Source organism: Heptranchias perlo, chromosome 24, assembly GCF_035084215.1.
Source record: "Heptranchias perlo isolate sHepPer1 chromosome 24, sHepPer1.hap1, whole genome shotgun sequence".
NCBI classification, from domain to species: Eukaryota; Metazoa; Chordata; class Chondrichthyes; order Hexanchiformes; family Hexanchidae; genus Heptranchias; species Heptranchias perlo.
Window position 1 is genome coordinate 3,680,023 of NC_090348.1, and position 24,699 is coordinate 3,704,721.

Here is a 24,699-nt window from a genome sequence, read left to right on the forward strand (position 1 = left end):
TGTTCATAGATGTGGCTAGGGTTAAGGTTTTAAAAGTGTTGTAAATGATGAATGTAAAATTCCCAAGCCAGTCTCCCATGCTATTGCCCAAGGAGAGTGAAGATCCAGTGAATTCTCTGAAAGTACAATAATATTGAAGTAAAATCAATCTTTTTTTTTATTCGTTCATGGGATGTGGGCACCCTGGCGAGGCCAGCATTTATTGCCATCCCTAATTGCCCTTGAGAAGGTGGTGGTGAGCCGCCTTCTTGAACTGCTGCAGTCCGTGTGGTGAAGGTTCTCCCACATGCTGTTAGGAAGGGAGTTCCAGGATTTTGACCCAGCAACGATGAAGGAACGGCGATATTTCCAAGTCGGGATGGTGTGTGACTTGGAGGGGAACGTGCAGGTGGCGGTGTTCCCATGTGCCTGCTGCTCTTGTCCTTCTAGGTGGTAGAGGTCGTGGGTTTGGGAGGTGCTGTTGAAGAAGCCTTGACGAGTTGCAGCAGTACATCCTGTGGATGGTACACACTGCAGCCACTGTGCGCCGGTGGTGAAGGAAGTGAATGTTTAGGATGCTGATATATTAAAAACATAATACTGTATGTATGTGTATATGTAATAGTCATAAATTGTTTTAATATCAAATTAATTATATGGTACTAAAAATATATACTAAATATAAAATCTAATGCAATGAAAACATATATTTAATGTATCTAATATGAAAGGCATCATAAAAATTAACCATGATTTATATATAATGTAAAATTCAGAAGTTTTTGCTGACAGCCAGTAGTTGAGAGACATAGTGAGGAGAGGTGATTGTTCATGTCTGTGGCCCTATCAATAGGTGCTTGGGTTGGGTGGGAGAAAAGTGAACCGAAATATAGTTTTAAAAACTTCAAGACACTTTAAAATAGAGAATGAAGGAAACAGGATTTCTGTTTTACACCAACATAATTATAATGAATAGTTTAACCGACCTCTACCCAGGCAGGGAGGCTCCACAGCTCCGTTTGGTATTACAGCTGGACCTGGTGTGTGACAGGGATCATAATAGCCAATTACGCAGTTAGAATGGCAAATCCTATTAAAGTGGTATGATAGGGAATGGTGACAGCCAACTGTTGATGTTTTAACATTAGGAAATCTTGTAGGAGAGAGATTTTACCTAACTATAAAGTGGAGTGCATAACGTACTGATTTTAATATAGATGCTGGGTCTGTCTGCCCTATAGCAAATGTTTTCTACAGTTGTGCTATTTCTAGCTGCACTATTTGCAGAACTGCCTCGATAAAACAGATTTTATGGAAGTTATTGAACTACAGTACGTAGGAACTGCTCCCATCTACATAACTAAGTGTGCCTCCTAACTTGGTGTCTTTGCAACTTGGATATTCCTCTATTCTTTCATCCAAGTCACTGATATATATATATATGGTGAAAAGCTGAGGCCCCAGTACTGATCCACAGGGAGCACCACTTGTTTCATCCTGCCAATCAGAATACACACCCTTTATCCCTACTCTCTGTCTCCTACTTCCCTATAACTGATATTAAAGGCATGTAGTTTTCTGATTTCTCCCTTCATCCCCTCTTAAATAATGGAGTGACATTTGCAATGTTTCAATACAAAGGTACAATTTCTGAATCTAGAGAGCTTTTGAAAATTACCCCCTGACCCCCCCCCCCATATTTCTTTTAATACCCTATATAGCCTTTACTTTCTACTAGTTAGATTGATACTCGTTAATTATTGCTTATTTTTAAATCTGTCTTTGATCATTGTCATGCATCCATGTTAAGCACTAGTTCAAACATTTGTCTAATTAAAAATGTAATTAAGTGGAACGCTGGAATGCTATCATCCCAGTAAAACCAAACGCGGAATAAACAGGTTGTTTTAAAACGGGGTACTTTTTTACAGTCATGATGCCACGCTGGTTTGTTTGTATAAAAACAACACATTTAATTTTAAAAGTGAAGTATAACCATCTATGATGTGGTTGATTAGCAGTTGTAAACTTTTGAGGTTTTCGGTTGCATAGTTAAAGGCAAGTAAACCATGCTTTAGTTTTTAGATAGGGCTTAAGATGCCTGTTTCACTTAATTTAGCTAAAACATCTAAGGAGTTGATTTAAGCAAAACTTCGTAAAACTGAAAGTGTTGATATTTAGTAGCTGTGATTATTTTGTATTTTCATTTTATTTACAGACCTTGGACACAAGAGACCTTAAAATACACAAGGCCACTACCAATGGACTGGAAGCCAAATTTTCACTTGGGGATAAGCACTCCTTTAAAGGAACACCCTTGACAATTACCCTTCCATTTAAATTGCTACGGTATGGATGTTAAAAGCTAGGAAATGCTCTCTAATTTGGTTAATCTTCACTCATTTAATGTTGGTGTTAGATCTTGTCATTTAATGCTAGTCAATTTCCTGTGGGGTTGCAGATGGGGTGAGTCAAGACCAAGTGTAGTTTTCAGATGAAGTGAGGTTAGAGGGTGGGGTATAATTGGACCAGGATGAACAGATGTAATTTAGTCCCCATTTTAAAGTCATACACTGTTTCCTTATTTTTACATACTTCCATTATAAATTCCTATGTCCATCTTTATGATGGAAGGTGCCTATATAAAACTTGTTGCACTTTAATTACACCTCCTGCTAGCGACGGTGCTGCAGTGCCTTCACAGGGCAGAGTTTGTAATTATAATCTGACAAGTATTATGGGCAGTTTCCATTACAAACCTGGACACAGGAATGAGGACATTTATAATAGCTCTTTACCTCAACTTTATTTTTAACTTTATTTGTTAGGATTCCATTTACATTTGTGTTCACACCCAGACCTGGAATTCATACATCAACAAGTCACATGTTTACACAGAACCAGAGATATTTTTAAAGACACTTTGGTTTTAGATTTCTTTCACATTCATTTTCTATGGTTCTGAAGAGCCCAGCTTTTCCCCATCCTCTGTCCTTCCCTGCCCCTGCTGCAGACAGCAGCTTACGAACATACGAAAGGACCAGCTGATCCATTAAGCCTACCCCACATTCATGATGGCTGGAGCATCATGACTAGACACTAACCCCACCTCCCGCGTGCACCCCCCCCACCCCCCCGCAGCCACCTAATCTCCTGAGACATGCAAAAAACTAGGGAAAAACCCACGGCCAATAAAGGAAAAAATACTGTAACTTTCCTTTTCTACAGGTATATGGTTCCACGGATAATAACAATCATCTGGTACTTCTCACTATTTTTCATGTGTGAACTTGAATGTTGGTGAACTATTTAACTGTGGGAGCCATCATAGCTGAGTCCTGCTCTTTTTTAGCATCCCCATGTGCACATTTTAAGGAGGGATGTCTTGATTGTGACTGATAGTGGGAACCTTGGCTGATTATTCCCCCACCCCCTCTAAAGAATTAGCCTATGGATACTTAAGCCACTTCTATCTCCTGTCCCCCTCTGCCCCCCACGTCCCTCCCCCCATTGCTTTTCAGACTGAACCTGTTTAATCCTATGGCACACGCTTAATTGTACTTGTGTGAATCTACAAGTTCTGGGGAATTAGATTTTCTCTAAGAAGGGTGGGTCATGCTCACAGTAGACCAGAAACCAATTCATGTCATGAGCTGCTAGATTAATGCCCATTTCAGCATCAAGCTCTCATATTTGGTAGATGTAACTTATGTTGAAGAGCTGAATCGGAGTGTAACTCTGCTGCGCTGATATGAAGTACTGCGTTCAGTTTTGGGCACCGCACCTCAGGAAGGATATATTGGCCTTGAAAGGGGTACAGTGCAGGTTCACCAAAATTAGACCAGGGCTTAAAGGGTTAAGTTGTGAGGACAGGTTGCATAAACGTGGCTTGTATTCCCTTAAGTTTAGAAAGGTATGGGGTGATTTAATTGAGGTGTTCAAAATGATAAAAAGATTCGATAAAGTAAATATAGAGAAACTATTTCCTCTGGTGGGGGAAATCCAGAATAAGGGGGCACAATCTTAAAATTGGAGCTAGGCTATTCAGGCGTGAAATTAGGTAGTACTTTTTCACAGAGTAATGGCAATCTGGAACACTCTCCCAAAAGGCTGTGGATGCTGGAACAATTAAAATTTTCAAGACTCAGATCGATAGAATTTTATTAGGTAAGGGTGTCAAGGGATATGGAACAGAGGCAGGTAAATGGAGTTAAGGTAGGGATCAGTCGTGATCTAATTAAATGGTGGAACAGGCTTGAGCGGGTGAGTGGCCTCCTACTGTTCCCAAGCTGTGCACTTGGGTTTTCACACTAACTTCTGCAGTTATGTTACCAACCAATTACTGGCTTTGACTATCCATAAAAATGTCTGAAACTTGGATTGTTCCATTCTTTTAATGTGAGGTTGAGAGAGGAAGGAAAAAATTGAGGTGGGATAGAATAGATAACTTTATGTGGGGAAGGAAGAAAAATAAGCAGTGTTTCTTTCAAACAGGATAGGCCTATTTTAGTTATACCAATAAGGGTGCACTGGATACCCCAGTGTCACCAGGACACAACGCCCCCTCAATCTGAGGAGGGCATCACAAATAAAACTATCTAAGACGAGGACCAATCAAACTAAAAAGCGTAACATAAAACTAAATCAGGATCTCGCAGTTGTCATCAATTATGCAGTTTACGTCCTGTGGTGCCCACCAGTCCCAGAAGGCATCTCTTTAAAACCCACCCCTTCGACCAAGCTTTTGGTCACCCTTCCAAATACCTCCTCCTTTGGCTCAGTATTAATTTCTTTTCTTAATCCTCTATGAAGCATCTTGGGACATTTTGAACAGTATTATATAAATGAAGGTTGCTGTTAGTGTACTGGTGGGTTTGTGCCATGCTATTAAACAAACCAATGGCTTCAGCACATGGATTCACATCTGACTATTTAAACAAGGTTGCTGTAATCAGACTTGTAATTGTAAGACTAGTGTTAATTTTTTTTGTATTTTTTTTTGTCATTGCATGACAAACGTTCCTCTTTTCCTACTTGCGCAGCAAGGGGAACAATCCAGCTTACAGACACTTCCGTGGGCAGATCCAATGTCAATTCTTGGTTGGCCTAACATAGCAGCATAAGTTGCATCTGAAATATAGAAACTGAGTTACTTGATAGGTTATGTGTATTAATTTACACAAGGAACTTACAAATATATAGCACCTTTCATGTCTTGGGACATCCTAAAGTGCTACCTTTTTGAAGTGTATTCACTCTAGTCATACAAGGCTTTCGATTTATGCACAGTAAGATCCCACAAACTGCAAATGAGATAAATGATCAGTTAATCTGTTTTAATATTGGCAAAGGGATGAATACTGGTCAGAGAGAGGTCCACTGCTTGTCTGAATAGTGCCATCGGATCTTTTGTGCCCACCAGCGCAGGTGGCCTTGTTTTAACGTCTCAACTGAAAGATGACAGCCAACAATGCAGCACTCCTTCAGTATGCGCTAAAATGTCAGGCTAGAATGTGTGCTCAAGTCCTAGAGTGGCTTGAGCCCACAACCTTCTGACCGAGGTGAGAGTGCTGCCAACTGAACTAAACTGACACTAGGTAAGCTATTTTATCATGGACCCAATTCAGTCTTCATTCCATGTCGCCATATAAGTTTCTCACAAGAATCACTGGATAGCAAGTGTGGAAGTGGGAATCCTGGCATATTTACTTATTCCTCCATTCAGGGCAGTGAAGCTAATTGAACTACCTTAGTTGCTATCCTGGCTGTGATCAGCTAACTCAGCACAAAAAGGGAACCAAACCTAGGATCTTCTGGTCTGTATGCCTTATATTGCATTGTGCTGTTGGAGGAGTGATGAGACTAGTGCTAACATACTGATTTATACAATTTTTAATCCTACAGAGGCGAGCAGGCAGTGGTGGAGGTTTCATATGAAACGTCACCAGAAGCTTCAGCTCTGCAGTGGCTCACTGCTGAGCAAACAGCTGGGAAGGAGCATCCATACCTATTTAGCCAATGTCAGGTACAATCTCTGTGATACCCAGCTCTTTACTAAGTAATACTGTGTGATAGATTTTTCTGCATTTGAATGCAGATGAAAATGTTTTATTAGTTTGAGCAAGCTTGACCAAGTTCCTGATGGGCATTAGTTCACACTCTAAACTGCTCACAATTGGTACTAAATTGAGAATTTTACTCAACTTGGAACAATAGCTGATGTGAGAAATTAACTGGTGTATCATTGGTGCTGTTCTTGAGTTTGGATTAAGGCACATTGCTGGGAACAGAAGAGAATGCTTTGCCTGTTATTTAACTTGTACTATATGTAGAAGTATGTTAATGTTCTATCCATGATCATCGTTTAAAAAGTGAACAAAATATGAATAAATTAAGGACATTTCCCTAAAGGACATTGGTGAACCAGTTGGGTTTTTATGACAATCTGGCAGCTTCATGGTCACTTTTACTGATTGTAAACAATTTTACAACACCAAATTATAGTCCAGCAATTTTATTTTAAATTCACAAGCTTTCGGAGACTTCCTCCTTCCTCAGGTAAATGTTTTTTGCCACCTTTTTATTTCCAGATTTTTTTAAAACTGATTTCAAATTCTCATATTGACATTTGGGATTTGAACTCGCATTCTCTGAATTATTAATCCAGGGGGTTGATTTTGCAATGGTGGTGGTTTGGCAGCAGGGGGGTGGGGGTGAAGGTACGCGTGGCAAACCCGCATGAACAAAACTTACCATTTCCAACGCGATCGCTTGTTGATTGCTGATGATTAACGTCCTCTCCTAATTGACAGGCTGGCTGCTGACAGGAGCTGCAACGCGAGGGTTGGGGGGGTGGGGGGGGAGCAGAGAGAGAGTGAGATGTCATCCGGTGCTGGAGGGGAAGATGGGGAGGGGTGAAGAGGGGGACATCAGAGCAGGGTGAAAAGATAGGTTCATTTTGTGTTTTAACTTCCTTCTATGGTGTTTTATTTAATTTATTTAGTTTCTTTATCCTTACTTCTGCCCTTCACTCCTGGTTTCACCAGGCATGAATCAGAAGTGGTGGGCAAGCCATCCAGGTAAATTTAAAAATCGTTACAATCACTTAATCTGTCACAGGTGAAGTGCCTTAAGTACCTCAATGAGATACATTTGGCTCTTTAACTGTCATCCCGCCGGCTTTAATTGCTGGCGGGACTTCCGATTTCGGGTCACCCGTGCGTACACAGGTGGGTCCCTGGGAAACTTGGAAGTCGGCAGGTTGGAGCCGGCTTCCGAACCCGAACGGGATTTTCACGATTTTCGGAGCCCCAACGCACCCGCAATTGCCCCCTAAAATTGAGCCCCAGGTGTCTGGATTACTAGCCCAGCAACATAAGCACTACAACACCATACCCACTTGTAACTGATTAGCTTGTATTCAAATTTATTAATTACGATTGAAATTCAGTTTAAATGTTTGTTGCTTTATTGGCTAATAAACAAGTTTTTTTAATTGTGATTAGAAGTTATTCATTTTAATTTGGTCTCTCTCATTTCTTCGAAATTTGGTTGGTCCATCTTCTCTTAAGTACTTTGGAAATTTTATGATTTACCAGTTTTTCATTAGCCTGTCAATTACTGCCTCGATAATAAGAACATTGAAGTGTTACATATTTAATAGCATGATTAAACTTGCCTATAAAATATCCTTTTGTGCTTTTGATGACCTTGATTAAGGTTTTTACTTGGACCCTTCAGTTCTCTCTCAACAGTTGCAGTTGACATTTTTCCTAAATTTATGGTGCTCTGCCTGCAATTTCCTCTAGGCAGGCGCAGCATCTCCCAGCCTACATCAGTATGATTCATTACAACTAACCTATATATCTGCACACTCGGAACAGGATTGCTGAGTTCCTTTGTTTTTCTACATAATTTGAAAACAAGCTAGAGAATGAACAAGTTTTAGCTTCACATTTAGGCTATTAAGTGTTTAAATCATAACTTGAGAGACAGTCTTGCTGAGACAGAAACTTACAAAAAATTTCCATCAGAAAATCTAGGTGAGACAGTTGATTTTGCTTGCTTTCATTTGCATTTAGAATTTGAAACCATCTTTGTTTACAGAAAATATATTTATTTTCTCAGTGGGAAAAGACAAATTTTCTTTTGACCTAAAGTTTCACATGAAAGCTAGTGACTTTTTTACTTCAGAAAGGTTGTCTACCTGAGAGAGAGAGAGAGAGAGGCAAGGGTGATAACCTTGTGTGTCTTGCTCACTCCTGCTCTTGTCTCATGTTTAATATTGAGAATTAAAACAGTTACTGTTTACATAAAGAATGTTATTAATATAGTACCTTATCAAGTTCCCAGGCCATCCCTTATGGCAGCCAATTTTGCACATAGGAACATCCCACAAACTGCAAATAAATTAATGACCATGGAATGTTTTCTGGTGTCGTTGGTTGAGTGAGCGGCATTGGCCAGGACTCTGGGTGAATTCTCTGCTCTTCATATAGTGTCACAGGATCTTTTATGTCCATCTGAACAGGCAGATGGGGCCTCAGTTTAATACCTCAACTGAAAGATGGCACTGTCAATATTGCACTGAAGTGTCAGCCTAGTTTGAGTTCTAAAGCTGGGCTTGGACCTTGTGGGGACTGAAAATGATAATGGTTTGAAAATTTCTGGAGGCCATTGTTGCTGGATGCCTCCAGCTGAGCTACTGGTCTCTAAACAGTCCTCTTGGCACTAGAGTGCAGAATGTGCTTAGTATAAGCCTGATGACACTTGCAATATCTGATCTATAACCAAAGTTCAGATGACTGTTTTTCTATTTCAGATAATAGTGGGATGTCCTGGGGGATTGCTGATGGGATAAATGGTACATTCTCGGACTGGCAACCTGTAGCCAGTGGTGTTCCGCAGGGGTCGGTCCTGGGTCCCCAACTCTTTACAATCTATATTAATGATTTGGAGGAGGGGACCGAGTGTAACATATCAAAGTTTGCAGATGATACAAAGATGGGAGGGAAAGTAGAGAGTGAGGAGGGCATAAAAAACCTACAAGGGGATATAGACAGGCTGGGTGAGTGGGCGGAGATTTGGCAGATGCAATACAGTATTGGAAAATGTGAGGTTATGCACTTTGCCAGGAAAAATCGGAGAGCAAGTTATTATCTTAATGGCGAGAAACTGGAAAGTACTGCAGTACAAAGGGATCTGGGGGTCCTAGTGCAAGAAAATCAAAAAGTTAGTTTGCAGGTGCAGCAGGTGATCAAGAAGGCCAACGGAATGTTGGCTTTTATTGCTCGGGGGATGGAATATAAAAACAGGGAGGTATTGCTGCAGTTATATAAGGTATTGGTGAGACCGCACCTGGAATACTGCATACAGTTTTGGTGTCCGTACTTAAGAAAAGACATACTTGCTCTCGAGGCGGTACAAAGAAGGTTCACTCGGTTAATCCCGGGGATGAGGGGGTGGACATATGAGGAGAGGTTGAGTAGATTGGGACTCTACTCATTGGAGTTCAGAAGAATGAGAGGCGATCTTTTTGAAACATATAAGATTGTGAAGGGGCTTGATCGGGTGGATGCGGTAAGGATGTTCCCAAGGATGGGTGAAACTAGAACTAGGGGGCATAATCTTAGAATCAGGGGCTGCTCTTTCAAAACTGAGATGAGGAGAAACTTCTTCACTCAGAGGGTAGTAGGTCTGTGGAATTTGCTGCCCCAGGAAGCTGTGGAAGCTACATCATTAAATAAATTTAAAACAGAAATAGACAGTTTCCTAGAAGTAAAGGGAATTAGGGGTTACGGGGAGCGGGCAGGAAATTGGACATGAATTTAGATTTGAGGTTAGGATCCAGATCAGCCATGATCTTATTGAATGGTGGAGCAGGCTCGAGGGGCCGATTGGCCTACTCCTGCTCCTATTTCTTATGTTCTAATGGGGCTATTGTTTTTGTATGTTTGCTGTACTCTTAAGTGGAGATCTTTCATGACAGCTGAAGGGGAAGTGAACATTTCTTTGTAGTATTCAGGAATTTATCCCAATAGAAACACTGAACCAGTCAGAAAGGAAAGCTGATTTTTATCCCCTAGTTACTTGTTTTGTGGCTGTTTCTTCTGTGAAAAACAATCTGATACCACAAGGAAAAAATCCACCTCCCCTTTCTGACTGGCTGATTGATTCCGTGCTTTTACTATGAAAATGACAAAATTGGAACATTCCATTTACTGAACAATTAGTGCGCTTAGACATGGCTTCCAATCAGACACCCTGCAGACACACACAGTTTCATTATAGATACGTATGTGAATGATGCTTATGCTAATATTTAAAAAAAGGATGTGTTGGTTCTGTGAAAGAGGCCCTTCAGCAAGTTTGGGATTTTGGCTTTAGAACAAAAGTTACTGAGTATTGCTAATCTACAAAATTACAGAGTGTGGTTGATTTTTTTTCTTATAAATGAACAGATGTTAGATAATGAAGCAGTCCGTGCCCGCATGCAGCAAGACCTGGACAACATCCAGCTTGGGCTGATAAGTGGCAAGTAACATTCGTGCCAGGCAATGACCATCTCCAACAAGAGAGAGTCTAACCACCTCCCCTTGACATTCAACGACATTACCATTGCTGAATCCCCCACAATCAACATCCTGGGGGTCACCATTGACCAGAAACTTAACTGGACTAGCCATATAAATACTGTGGCTACAAGCGCCGGTCAGAGGCTGGGTATTTTGCGGCGAGTGACTCACCTCCTGACTCCCCAAAGCCTTTCCACCATCTACAAGGCACAAATCAGGAGTGTGACGGAATACTTTGCACTTGCCTGGATGTGTGCAGCTCCAACAACACTCAAGAAGCTTGATACCATCCAGGACAAAGCAGCCCGCTTGATTGGCACCCCATCCACCACCCTAAACATTCACTCCCTTCACCTGTGGCTGCAGTGTGTACCATCTACAGGATGCACTGCAGCAACTCGCCAAGGCTTCTTCGACAGCACCTCCCAAACCCGCGACCTCTACCACCTGGAAGGACAAGGGAGGCAGGCGCATGGGAACAACACCACCTGCACGTTCCCCTCCAAGTCACACACCATCCCGACTTGGAAATATATTGCTGTTCCTTCATTGTCGCTGGGTCAAAATCCTGGAACTCCCTTCCTAACAGCACAGTGGGAGAACTTCACCACACGGACTGCAGAGGTTCAAGAAGGCGGCTCACCACCACCTTCTCAAGGGCAATTAGGGATGGGCAATAAATGCTGGCCTCGCCAGCGACACCCACATCCCATGAACGAATTTTTAAAAAAATATTTAAATCTATAAAAGCCGATTGTTAGTGATTGGACTGTGTAATGTTTACTGTTTTTTTTATATATTTATAGGCTATACATTGCAGAAGCATGGTCCCTTGCCAGGACACACCATCTGTGAAAAGCACTTACTGTGCTCGGGTATGTAACCACGTACAGGCCAGCAAAATAAATGGAGATTTATTGCTCAAATCAAACTAAGGTAGTGACATGATTACATTGTTGTTAGCATCAGGGTGCCACAGCTTGTTGCTCAGTATTCGCTACTTTTAAGCAGTGCTCAATTTGTGTGGAAAGAACAGATTTTACCTACATTTGGTTTCTTTTGATTGGCCACTTTTCAAGTATGTGTGATGCTGCCTGCTCTTGCCTGGAAAGGTCAGAGTCTGGGCTGTAGAATGCTCCAAACTTGCTTGCCAGCATTGCTTTTTATTGGGCATCAGAAGGCAGTCTCTTGGGGTAGGATCAATCTTTGACATTTTTTTGTCTCTGAACGTGCCCTCTCCACCTGACCCCACCCCTCCTTCCTAAAATATTTTCAAGCAATCAGATGCTTTGGAGAACAAAGTTTTTAAATTTATTGATGTTTGACTGCTAATGAGTCTTTATCTTGATACAGTCTTGGTTTCCTTTTATCATGCTATAGTCTTTCACTTTCCTTTTGGGAAAAAAAATCTTCTTGTAAAAAAGGGGGTGATTACAGTAAAGAAACAAAGTGAGGAGACTAGATACCAGCACTCAATTTAAGTACAATATTCATGCTGTTATCTCCCTCTGAACTCTACTTTTTATTAAGTGTGTTGGTTTCACCACTATCTACAGGCATTGTTTTTTAAAGTTACAAATTGCTTTAACATCCAAATGAGCCTTTATAACTTTATTAAATTGTTTGACTTTTTATTTCACTCTGTAATTGTAGTATTAGGAATATTTTCCAATGGACCAATACTACTGAATATTTATTTGGATAGAGGGGCTTCTTTTGCTTCCAGTTTAACCCAATATATTCTCTTACCTCCTTTTTAGTGGTAGTTCTTTAACATCCTCTGGCTCAAATGTTGAGGTAGCAATCTGTTCCCAGGCTTTGGAGCACAGTAATTGAGCACTCGTAGGTGTGTGAGAATGATCTGTGGTAACTTACCTGTTGGTAACTTCCCTCCCCAGTCATTCTTTCTGTACATAGAACACTGGTGAAAATCTGGTGTGTGAGCCCATTTCCTACCCCTGCATTGGTAGACCTATCCACATTGAATAAATTGAAGCCCATGGGATTAAAGGGACAATGGCAGCGTGGATACAAAATTGACTGAGACAAAGCAGAATAGTGATGGGTTGTTTTTCAGACGAGAGGGAAGTATACTGTGGTGTCCCCCAGGGGTCGCTATTAGAACCATTGCTCTTTTTGAGATATATTAATGACCTGAACTTGGGAATAGGGCCACAATTTCCAAGTTTGCAGATGACACAAAACTTGGAAATGTAGAAAACAGTGAGGAGAATAGTAACAGACTTCAAGAGGACATAAACAGACTGGTGAAATAGGCATTCACATGGTAGATGAAATTTAATGCAAAGAAGTGTAAAGTGATATATTTTGGGAGGAAGAATGAGGAGAGGCAATATAAATTAAATGGTATGATTTTATAGGGGGTGCAGGAACAGCAAAATCTGGGGGTTCACGCACACAAATCTTTGGTGGCAGAACAAATTGATAAAGCTGTTAAATCATATGGGATCCTTGGCTTCATATAGAGGCATAGAGGTTTATGCTAAACCTTTTATAAATCACTGGTTAGGCCTCAGCGAGAGTATTGTGTCCAATTCTGGGCACCACACTTTAGGAAGGGTGTCAAGGCCTTGAAGAGAGTGCAGAGGCGATTTACCAGAATGATACCAAGGATGAGAGACTTCCATTATGTGGAGAGACTAGAGAAGCTGGGTGTGTCCTCCTTATAGCAGAGAAAGTTAAGGGGAGATTTAATAAAGTTGTTCAAAATTATGAGGAGTTTTGATAGAGTAAATAAGGAGAAACTGTTTCCTGTGGCAGAAGGGTCGGTAATCAGAGGACACAGATTTAAGATAATTGGCAAAAGACCCAGAGGGGAGTTGAGTTTTTTACGCAGTGAGTTGTTATGATCTGGAATGCTCTGCCTGAAAGGGAGGTGGAAGCAGTTCAATAGTAACTTTCAAAAGGGAATTGGATATATATTTGAAAAAGAAAAAATTGCAGGGCTATAGGGAAAGAGCAGGGGAGTGGGACTAATTGGATAGCTCTTTCAAAGAACTGGCACAGGCACGATGGGCTGAATGGCCTCCTTCTGAGCTGTATGATTCTATGATTGCCTCTACCTGAAGTGGAAAGCAGTTAACTTTTTTTCTTCAGAATTGTATTAAAACTATTGTATATTTATCCATTATATGAAGTGTTCATATGCTTTTACTTTTGCACTAAAGCTACTGAGATAAGTGGGCTGTTGGTTTTTTTTTCCAATTAGGTATCTGTTCCAAAAGAGCTTGTTGCTCTTATGAGTGCTAACCGAGACGGGGAGATGATCGATGCCCAAGATGGAAGCAGAAAGATTTACTGCTTTCGGCAAACGGTAAGCATTGAATATGTGACACTTGGATGTGTATATAGTTGGACCTCATTACAAGCTCGCTGGGATAAAATGGTTAAAAATATTGACCTCAATAATTTGGTATGGTTGAAGTTTTGGACCAAACAGCTACACTCTGTAATGCTTTATACGGTCACCATATTCAAGGTAAATCAATCTGTGTGTGTATGTTGAAGTAAATAGCTCTTACATTTTTAAAGGTAAAGTTTGGGGACCAGAGTGGCTGAAAAACTTCTAGTTTCAACGCTGCTCTCTTTTTTCCATTTGAGTACTGTTGGTCGATGTAATGGAAACCTTGTCTCTGGTACAGTAGGGAGCGAACAGTCTAATTGAGCAGTTCAACTTTCTTAGTTGCATTCTTGATGATTTTGGGTGGGGGGAGGGCTGTGGTGGCAGGTATGAGATTTTGAAACCAAAGAAGTTCCTAGTTTTTGTTGCTTTGCTGTCTTGATGCTTTTGCTCCCTTTCATTTTGACTCTCTCAAGGTATACAATGGTATGTAGACCTGTTTGTATAAGTGACGAGGGGAAGCCTTCATTAAATATAGAGATAGCTGCAATTTTAGGGAGTATTGATCATAGTACGATTAAATTCATGATTGACTGGCAATAGGCAACAGGGAAAAAAATAAGATTTTTAAAAAGGAAAACTTCGAAGGTATGAGATGAACTAGCAGAAATTAATTGGGGAAATGTTGCCAAAAGATATCTCAGTTGAGGGGAAAATGGAACAAGGTGGAAATCTATCATGTCGAGTATGCAAGTTAAGTATATATTCAAGGAAAATATGTGTATGCTGAAGGAACACTCTCCAAAACTAATGAATAGGTCAACTACAGTGAGAATAAATAGAAAACAAGGTATGCAAAGTGAATTCTGGGAGGAGTAAACGATGAGAGTTGCAAAGGGGGTCCTAGAGGGGAGTGCAGCTAAAAGTGTTCAGCATAATACTAAAAGCTCCATACAGTCTCATAATTGTAAAAGAACAGGAATAGGTTAGAATTCTTGTGTGTGTATATATAGCAGTGAAATTTAGGATCGAAGATTTGAAATAATAAATGAATATTTCCTGCACTCGCTAACTTGCTGTCCAATTTCAGAACAATGCCCAATATTCTAGAGAATGCTTAAGTCAGCATGATAGTTACTTGATATGCTATGGGGATCTGAGACCAACAAATCTCTAGGCATTTAATCTATATCATAGTGATGAAGGAAATCCAGGAGGACATTTGTGAGGTACTGGTTATAGACTTAGAGAAATGTCTGGGCACTGGCAGGACTGGAAGCAGACAAACTAAATACAGCAATTCTGACCCAGACATGTACAGGCCCATTAGCTTAACATCAATTACAGGTTGAAAAAAATGACATATTCTAAAGGGCAGGCTGAGTAAGTATCTTGTCAGCAATAAGTTAAGAAGCCAGCATGGATTTTAAAGATCTGCCTGACAAACATATGTAACTGCAGGGGTCCCTTTCTGCAATTTGCCTGCCCAGAAAAGAAAGATACCAGAAGGGCATTTACTGGAATAGCTTTCTACCTTGTAAATGGGAGAGGAGATGGAATCAAATGCATACATGAAGGACAAGGGGATATGGGGGCAGGAGGGGGAAGAGATAATTAGAGTGGGAGGAGGCTCGTAGAAAGTATAAACACCAGCAGAGATCATTTGGGCTGAATGGCCTGTTTTCATACTGTAGATTCTATGTAATAAGTCCCAGCTTGTCACTTTCCTCTCGATCAGAAGGTTGTGGGTTCAAGCTGCACTCCAGGGTTTGATAATCTAGACTGATAGTTATAATTGATGGAACAAATGATCTCTATTCAATGCAGTACTGAAGGAGTGCAGTATTCCCACAAAGCTTAAATGTCCAGGCAATGTGGTGAAGCAATTAAAGTGAAGTAATTAAAAAAGGTAATAGAATGTTAAGAACATATAGGAAGAACTATGGAAATTATGGTAAAGCCTAACAATGTACTGGTCAGATAGCACTGAAAAGTACTGCGTTGAGTCTGTTGATGAGGCCTGAGGAAGAATTTCCATCGATCCTTGGGCCTCTTGGTTTGGGCACACTTTACAGTAATCCAGTACAGTAGAACTGGAGGAAATTATTGAAAGGTAAATTAAAGAAAGGAAATTTGAAAGAAATTACTCAAAGTCTGATAAATATTTGGAATAATTTGTCAGGCAGGGTAGTAGAGGCAAAAACTCTGGGATTGTTCAAAATATAATTGCATACTGTGATGGGGGAGTTATAGTTGATGGAACTAATGATCTTTATTGCTAGCTGGCTTCTCTGATGTTAGTGAATCACGTTTTTAAAAAAAACATTATTTTGTGCTCTTGTCACATGAATTTGTCCATTACCAATTACTGAAATACAGCTTTAAAATTAAAGTGGAAATTATACTGAAAATACACACCCGGTAACATTGTCGCAAATTTGCAAGTTATTAAAAAGCAGTGTAAAGATGAAACTTAACCAAAATTGAATGATTTTTCTCTATAGGTTCCAATGCCAAGCTACTTAATTGCACTGGTTGTTGGATCTTTGGAGAGCAGGTAAGTTACTGATTGCAGTATTTAAATACCAAGCCTAAAATTTCCTGGAAAGATGTAATCTTGACTTTACTTGGCTTTTTAGGTGTGAGTAATTGTGGGAAGAGTAAAATACTCAACTTGGTGATCTTTAAAGTACATTGTCATCTCCCTAACATTCCTATCTTGAGTTGTGTGGTTATTAAAAACCAAGAACTGCCATTAGGATATGCTGGTTGTATCTGATTTTCTTGGTAATTTCTTGATTCTGTATTCTGTAAAGTTTGGCAATAGCATTAGCTGTCTAAAGTAGCTCCAAAAATATTTTTCAGTAGCCTTTTTTCTTCAGTAGACTATTGCAGTTTCAGGTGTTACCTTAGACCTGTACTCTCCCGTGATTTAGCAGCTTCAGGAAAGGACAGGAACCTTGGACCTTGAAGCAGGGCATCTTTCACAATGCATTAGCTGAACTACAGGGAAAGTTGAATCTTTTGGGTTCATAAATTGTTTACACATACAAAGGGGGTAATTTTAACCCCAAAGAAGGGGTGGGTTGGTGGCGGTTGGGAGGTAAAAATTAGTTTTTTGAAGTAGGACAGCAACCTGGCTCCAATGCGGCCACTTCTGGGTTTAATCCAGGCGTGCGCGTTGGAAGTCCGACTTCCTGTCCCCACTTAATGACTGTGGGCTGATTGTTAAAGGGGCAGTGTACCTCATTGCGATAGTTGAGGCACTTAATTTTTTGTGTATTATAAAGGTGAAACAAATTTAATCGTACCTGCACGGGTCTCCCATCGCTGCTGATTCATGTCCGGTGAAAGCAGACGGGAAGGGCTGGATCCATGAGGTGAGTGCCTTTATTGCATTACTTGTGGGCCCGGAGGAACAGGAGTGCTTCATCCAGGCCCAACAAGCTCACCTGTCGTGATGTGACCCCACGATCAGCCGACTCCCACCCCAATGGTAGATTCCCCCCCCCTTGGTAGATACCCAGCCCGCGATGCCTTCCTCCCGGCCCGCGACCTGTGACTCTTCTGAAGATTTGGCAACAGGTTTGATTGTGAAGATTTGTATTGACTGTGGGATGGAACTATTATCTAGGAAGGTAGAAGAAGGAATCCTGTCATGTGATGGCGCTTCTGGAAAGAGCTAGACAAATATCTTCAGCTGTCAAGGGGGCTTATAATTGTTGCCCTTCATCTGCCTTTGATCTCCTTCGGCATCAGCCACCCCGCCAATAGCCTCCATGGTCCGCAATTCCTCCCTCCCTCTTCTCCGATTTCCTGCCAGACACACAGCCTGTCAATCAGACTGGCTGCCAGGCACAAAACCCAGAAGTAAAATTTATTGCCCTCAATTGGGACCTGCCAACTTTACTTATGGGTTTCGCATCCGATTATCTCTCTTCCCCCCGCTCCGCTCCCTTTCCTGCTCCATATAAAAACCATTCCAAGGCCTTTCACACCTTTTGCATTTTAAGGAAATCACTTTGAAGGATGACCATTCCATCTGGTGTGTCCAGTGGTACAGTAAAGGACAGAGATGCTAAAGGAAATTGAACTGATTGCAAAGTAAAAGAGCACTCTGAACACTGTTATACTGGCCCAATGAGAGAGCATGATTCCTACTGATATATTCCTTGGTGCAGATGACTGCACTGTAAGTAAGTTAATATCAACTCTTTTTTCTTACATTAGAAACTTGGATCATAAGATAAGACAATTATGGACAAGGAGGGTCATTCAGCTCATCTTAATTCATCCATCCAGAAAAATCCTACAGCTCCTGCATTGTGGAATAAATTAGTTCTTAAATGATTCTGGGCTTTTTGCCTTCACTGCGTGTGGGAGCCCATTCAATATGTTGATCAGTCTTTGTGTGAAGAAGAACTTCCTGAAATCGGTTCAGTAGAATGTCTGAGGTCTTTAAAGTTTATGAAGTTGGCTTTGCATCGATTGCTTGGGAGGGTAGTGGAGGATAACTGGATCTCTGTCACGTGTGATAGAGGGGCTGGTGGATGGGAAAGTTGGGTGGAATTAGCCCACAGGAAGAGATCCACATATTTTGGTAATTTTACCAGCTCCAGCCACAATCTACATGTCACCCGCTCTAAAATTGCATATGTTCTTCCACAATGTATTGCCCATATGTAGGTGAGGGGTTGGGTTGTGCCATTGCTGAGGTATGCATCTTCTTTCTGTTAGTGATGAGCATGTGTAAGTTTGCATGCTGCAAGAATGCTTATTTTTGATCATTTATTTTCCAAGCATGTAATGAAGCACATGGGGGTAAATTTTAACCCTCATAAATGGGTGGGTTGGGGGCGAGTGGGAGGTTAAAATAACAGGTTTTTGGAGTGGGACCGCATCCCAGCTCCAACTCGCCCACTTCTGGGTTTGACCCAGGCAGGTATGTATGCATGTGGACAGTGGACACCAGGAAGTCCCGCCCCCACTTAAAGCAGGCGGGCCGATACTTACAAGGGCAATGTACCTCATTGAGGTACTTGAGCTACTTAACATTCTGTGTATTGGAACATTAAAATGAATTTGCCGTACCTGTTTGGGTTTCCCACAGCTTCCAATATTGGCCCCCTCCCCACCGATGCTGGACGTACCCCCCCTCCACCGCCGATGCTGCCTGGAACCCCCCAATCTCTGATGATGGCTGACCCCCCCCCCCCCAGGTGACATCCACATCCCCGCCCCTCTGATTTTTTCAAAGCCTGATGATTTCTCTCTCTCTCCTTTTTTCCCCCTCCCCCCATGATTTACAGCTCCTTACTCTGCCTGGCATGGGAAACCTGGAAGCTGAAACACTTACCTTCAATTGAGTTGCGATTGCAGATTGTGGCACACTCAGTTCGCTTCAGGGTTCCCCACGCGCATATCTGCAGACGCATAGCGTACCCGGATCGGAGTAAAAATCATGTCCACGGTGTCTCCACCATCGCTTGGGGAGAAGGGAGGCAGAAAGCGTTGCCTGATACAGTATTAAAGGATACAGAATGGTTTGTTGACCAGATTTAGCTTAGATGATATAGACAGGCTGGTGGCAGATGAAATTTAACGCAGAAAAATACGAAGTGATACATTTCAGTAGGAAGAACGAAGCGAGGCAATATAAACTAGTGGGCACAAATTCTAAAAGGGGCTCAGGAACAGAGAGATCTGGTGCTTTATGTGCACAAATCTCTGAAGGTGACAGGGCAGGTTGAGAAAGGCGTTAAAAACGCCTACGGGATCCTGGGCTTTATAAATAGAGGCATAGAGTACAAAAGTATGGAAGTCATGATGAACCTTTATAAAACACTGATTCAGCCACAACTGGAGTATTGTGTCCAGCTCTGGGCACCGCACTTTAGGAAAAATGTGAAGGCCTTAGAGAGGGTGTAGAATGATTCCAGGGATGGGGGACTTTAGTTATGTGGATAGACTGGAGAAGCTAGGGTTGTTCTCCTTGGAACAGAGAAGGTTGCGAGGAGATTTGATGGAGGTATTCAAAATCATGATAGACAGAGTAAATAGAGAGAAACTGTTCCCATTGGCAGAAGGGTCAAGAAGCAGAGGACTTAGATTTAAGATGATTGGCAAAAGAACCAAAGGTGACATGAGGAAAAACTTTTTTACATGAGTGGTTAGGATCTGGAATGCGCTGCCTGAGGGGGTGGTGGAGGCAGATTCAATCATGGCCTTCAAAAGGGAATTGGATAAGTACTTGAAAGGAAAAAATTTGTAGGGCTGTGGGGAAAGGGCGGAGAAGTGGGACTAGCTGGATTGCTCTTTCATAGAGCCGGCGTGGACTCGATGGGCCAAATGGCCGCCTTCAGTGCTGTAACTTTTCTATGATTCTATCTAGTGGGAGAGCTACAATTGGCCTAGCGCTCCTGGGCAAGAGTGAGGATAAATCAGAGTTTCTATTGCTGATCACAGATCAGCCATGATCTTATCAAATGGCGGAGCAGGCACGAGGGGCTGAATGGCCTACTCCTGTTCCTATGATTAGTGTCCAGTGACTCCTGCTGGAAAGTGCACAAGTGGATATCAGTGATAACAGGAATCAAGGTGATGGCCCTCATGGTAGAATGGCCTGCTGACATTTACTGTCTTTGCTCATACATGAAGTATATCAAGGTGTCTGCCTTGATTCAGTGGTGGCTCTCACCTCTGAGTCAGGAGCTTGTGGGTTCAAACCCCACTCTAGAAACTTCAGCACGTAATCTAGGCTGACACTGCAGCACAGTACTGTTGGAGGAGTTATCCTTCAGATGAGATGTTAAACTGAAGCCCTGTCTGCCCTTTTGGATGGACTTTAAAAAATCCCATGGCCACTATTCGAGGAAGAGCAGGGAGCACTCCCAGTGCCCTGGCCAATATTTATCCCTCAACCAACACCACCAATAAAACAGATTATCTACTTCTTTCTTTATGACCACTTTGGCAAGGTACCATAGAGCTTGCAGTGTCTGTGGAGCTGTACCCCAATTTGAGTCAGCACTTTCGGGAATGGAGACCCAAAGGGGGGAAAGAATTTCGGAGAGGGCATAAAAATGACTTCCTAGCTTTGATGACTCCGAAAATAAGTGAGAAAGTCTCCAAGGAAGAAATTTTGAAAGCCTTTTGGTTGTTTGATGATGGCACAGGCAATCATCATTCCACAACCTTAAGAGAGTTGCTAAAGAGTTAGGTAAAAATCTAACAGAAGAAGAATGGTAGGAAATGATTGAAGCTGACTGTTATGGTGAGATAAGTGATCAAGAAATTTTGCGGATCATGAAAGAAACAAGCCTCTATTAATTTCTATGATGTCGTCCAACGTCTTACATTAAATATAACAAATATATAAATACGTCACAAGTGTTAATGTTTGTCAAGCTCAAAATGTTTGCTACTTCAATGAATAGCAGGCAACCAAAGCCACTCAGCAACATTAGTCAAACACAGGTCTTCGTCCTTTTCTTCTTCAGGTAGGTTGGCTGGTATCCTACAATGAGTATTGCACTATCTAGTGGAGAACCTGGAAGGGATTTTACACTATTTAAATTTCGTCATTATCTACCAATTCCAGTTCACAGTGTGAAACATAGGAGATTAATAGCATGTGCAGTTGCTAAACAGTGTAAACTTAACCCTTTATTGTTCCCTTCCACAATCAGAAATTAGGTATGTTAGTCACACTGTTTTCATCTATTGATTATTCATATAAAACTGAATTTATGTTGCAGAGTAATTGGCCCAAGATCTAGAGTCTGGTCAGAGAAGGAGATGGTGGATGCTGCTGCATATGAATTTGAAGAGGTTTGTTTTAAGTACTTTTTAATATGTACTAGTAGTCTGGACTTGGAGTGCAATTCTTGTAATATTGCTTCTTTATCTTTCTGCAGCCTTTGACATGGTCAACCACACCATCCTCCTCTGGCAGATCTCTTGTCCAGCTTGTTGGTCCTCAGTTGGTTCCACTCTTACCTATTCAACTGTAGCCAGAGTATTTCCATCAATGGCTTCAGTTCTCGCCCCCTGCACGTCACCACCTGAGTCCTCCATCACCCTCCCTCATCTACATGCTGCCCCTTGGTAACATCATCCAAAGATATTGGGGCAGATTCCACATGTAGCTCTACCTCTCCACCAGCCTTCTTGACCCTTCCACTGCCCCTTTTTAAGTGGGACTGCTTAAAAACATTCAGTCTTGGATTTGCAGCAATTTCTTCCAGCTAAATATTAGGGAGACCGAAGCCATCATCTTTGGTCCTTGCCACAAACTCTGGGTCCTTGTCAACAATTCCACCCCCCCTTCCAGGCCACGGTCTCAGGCTGAATTAGACTGTTTGCAACCTATTTGATTCCGACCCTATACCCTCTCCATCACAAATATTGCCTACTTCCACCTTTGTTAACGTCACCTGCCTCCACCCTTGCCTCATCTGCTGCTGAAACCTCCATCCATGTAGTTGTCACCTCCAGACTCGACTATTCCAATACTCTCCTGGCTGAATTCCCATCCTCCATCCTTCATAACATCAGCTCGTCTAAATGTCTGCTGCCTTGCCTACCCTACACCAGTTCTGCTTGCCCATCACCCTTGTCCTTGCTGACCCACAGTAGCTTACAGTCCCTCAGCATCTCAAATTTAAAACACTCTTCCTCGAGTTTAAATCCCTTCACCACCTCGCCCTTCCTTACCTCTGTAACCTTCTCCAACCACCCCCTAAACTCTCCGTTCCTCTATCTCCCTCTTGTGCATATTCTCCCTCCCTCCGCAAACACCCAGCCATTGGCAACCGTGCTTTCAGCCTCGTAGGCCCCATGCTGTGTCATTCCCTCCCTAAACTCCTCTGCCACTCCACCTCCGTTCCTTCTTTAAGACCCTGATTAAAACCCACCTCTTTGACCAAGCTTTTGGTCAGCCTAGGCCTGATCCTTCACTATAGAAAAGCAAGGACAACTGGAGGGAGAATTGTTGAGGTGCACTCATGCAGATCCTAGCATCGATTTTAGGGCAGTACTAGTGGAGAGGGGCCTGGGAGCAGGCTGGCAGCAGTTGGGATTTGGGCCAGAGAGAAAAAGAGGGAATTTATCATCAATTTAAAAATACAGTATGCTTTCTCTCCTGAAAAAGTGGCAAAGGGATAAGTTTTACTAGTTGCACGTAGTCTTAAGTTATTGAAGAGAAGCTCACAGTATTTGTAACTGACAACACAGAATGCCTTCCTGAGACACTTTATTGTGCCTTAAATACATGTACTAATAAGTTATTTGTGGTGACAGACTGAAACCATGCTGAAGACTGCTGAAAAACTTATGGGCCCGTATGTGTGGGGACAGTATGATCTCCTCGTCCTTCCTCCATCGTTTCCCTATGGTGGGATGGAGAACCCTTGCCTCACCTTTATAACACCAACTTTACTGGTAAGATATGAAAATGCATGTTTGGTTTTCTGGCAGCTCTTTAATTCTGTCCAAAATGCGTGTGTTCCTGTGAACTGGTGAACGGAACTGTATCTGATAATTTAGTCATAAATGATTATTTGTAAGTGTTTGTGCCAAAGTATTATCTTTGAAACTTATTGAATCTTGATTCATTTGGGCTCAGGGCAATTGGCATCATAGTGATAACATATGTATTTTAATTTCTAGTTCAGCTGGCTAAAGGTTGCAGAATGTGTAATATATTTTTAATCTTGTTCTAGGCTGGTGATAAAAGCCTTTCCAATGTAAGTACAATATTTTATTAAAATAGATCTTACTGAATAATGCAGCTCGTAACTTTAAATAGTTTTACTAACAGGACTGAAGAGACCATCCCTTCAGAGACTGTCATTGGCCTCTGATCAGCAACTTGGACAAAGAAAACATTTGGCATGTCTTGCAACCAGATTTCCGTTAACATTCATTGAGTGTCCCCTTAATCTGCTTTGTTGCGGGAGGGGGAAGAATAGTTGTGGACTGTTCCCTCTTCATGGCTTGCTAAGTTTTTTTTGTTTCAGTTGGTAGTAAAGCATGAACTGCTTTTTTTCCTGGCTGCTGTGTACTCGACTTTTGAGTATCATACAATGTTCTTCATTGAGTACCATTTTTGAGATTTGGTAATGTTGAAATTGTTTTTTGTTCTTCTGAAGGTTGGGTTTTAGTGATATTTTGTCTTTTTTTGGAGGAGCATTCGGGGAGGGGGTGGAGGGGGTTGGGATGGGGGTTGTGAATGACACAAAGGCAACAATTCTTGTCCAGCCACTATTGATGGCAGGCTGTTCAAAGTGCTAGGAATGAAGAACTTCTCCAGGTCTGCTAGTACAGCTGCTTTCACTCTAATGCACGAATGTTAACGAATGAATGAATGTCAAAGGTTTAAGTGATTGAACAGGAAATCATTTGTATTTGTAGGTAATTGCACATGAAATTTCCCACAGTTGGACAGGAAATCTGGTCACCAACAAAACCTGGGAGCATTTCTGGTATGTACGTGAACAATGACTGGAATCTCAGTGACTGTACTTTTCTCTTGTTCGATCTTCGTAGTTCTTAATCACTTGAAAGTTAATCATATTCAGCAGAAATTATGCCATTTCTTAAATTTCCATCATTCACTAACTAAAAATGGGGGGGGGGGGGGGGGGGTAATTTTCAACTTCACCGCCTGGATGGTAATCTGGCAGGGCAGATTGCCTGCCCATTGTAGAAGCTGCTCGATGTGAAATCAATGGAATGAAAATTAGGCATTTTCAATTGAGGCCAGGCGATCCACGAGGCCAGGCG

At 41.7% G+C, this 24,699-nt stretch overlaps 1 protein-coding gene across 1 annotated transcript in view; it reads left to right on the forward strand.

Annotated features, from left to right (window-relative positions):
* Positions 1 to 24,699, forward strand: part of lta4h (leukotriene A4 hydrolase) — a 63,116-nt gene that overhangs the window by 9,658 nt on the left and 28,759 nt on the right. Inside the window, exons 2-10 of the mRNA XM_068004616.1 lie at positions 2,198 to 2,328; positions 5,884 to 6,004; positions 11,360 to 11,428; positions 13,783 to 13,887; positions 16,419 to 16,471; positions 21,672 to 21,744; positions 23,215 to 23,355; positions 23,637 to 23,660; positions 24,328 to 24,398. Of these exons, the coding sequence (XP_067860717.1) occupies positions 2,198 to 2,328; positions 5,884 to 6,004; positions 11,360 to 11,428; positions 13,783 to 13,887; positions 16,419 to 16,471; positions 21,672 to 21,744; positions 23,215 to 23,355; positions 23,637 to 23,660; positions 24,328 to 24,398 (788 nt within the window). The remainder of the gene's footprint in view (positions 1 to 2,197; positions 2,329 to 5,883; positions 6,005 to 11,359; positions 11,429 to 13,782; positions 13,888 to 16,418; positions 16,472 to 21,671; positions 21,745 to 23,214; positions 23,356 to 23,636; positions 23,661 to 24,327; positions 24,399 to 24,699) is intronic.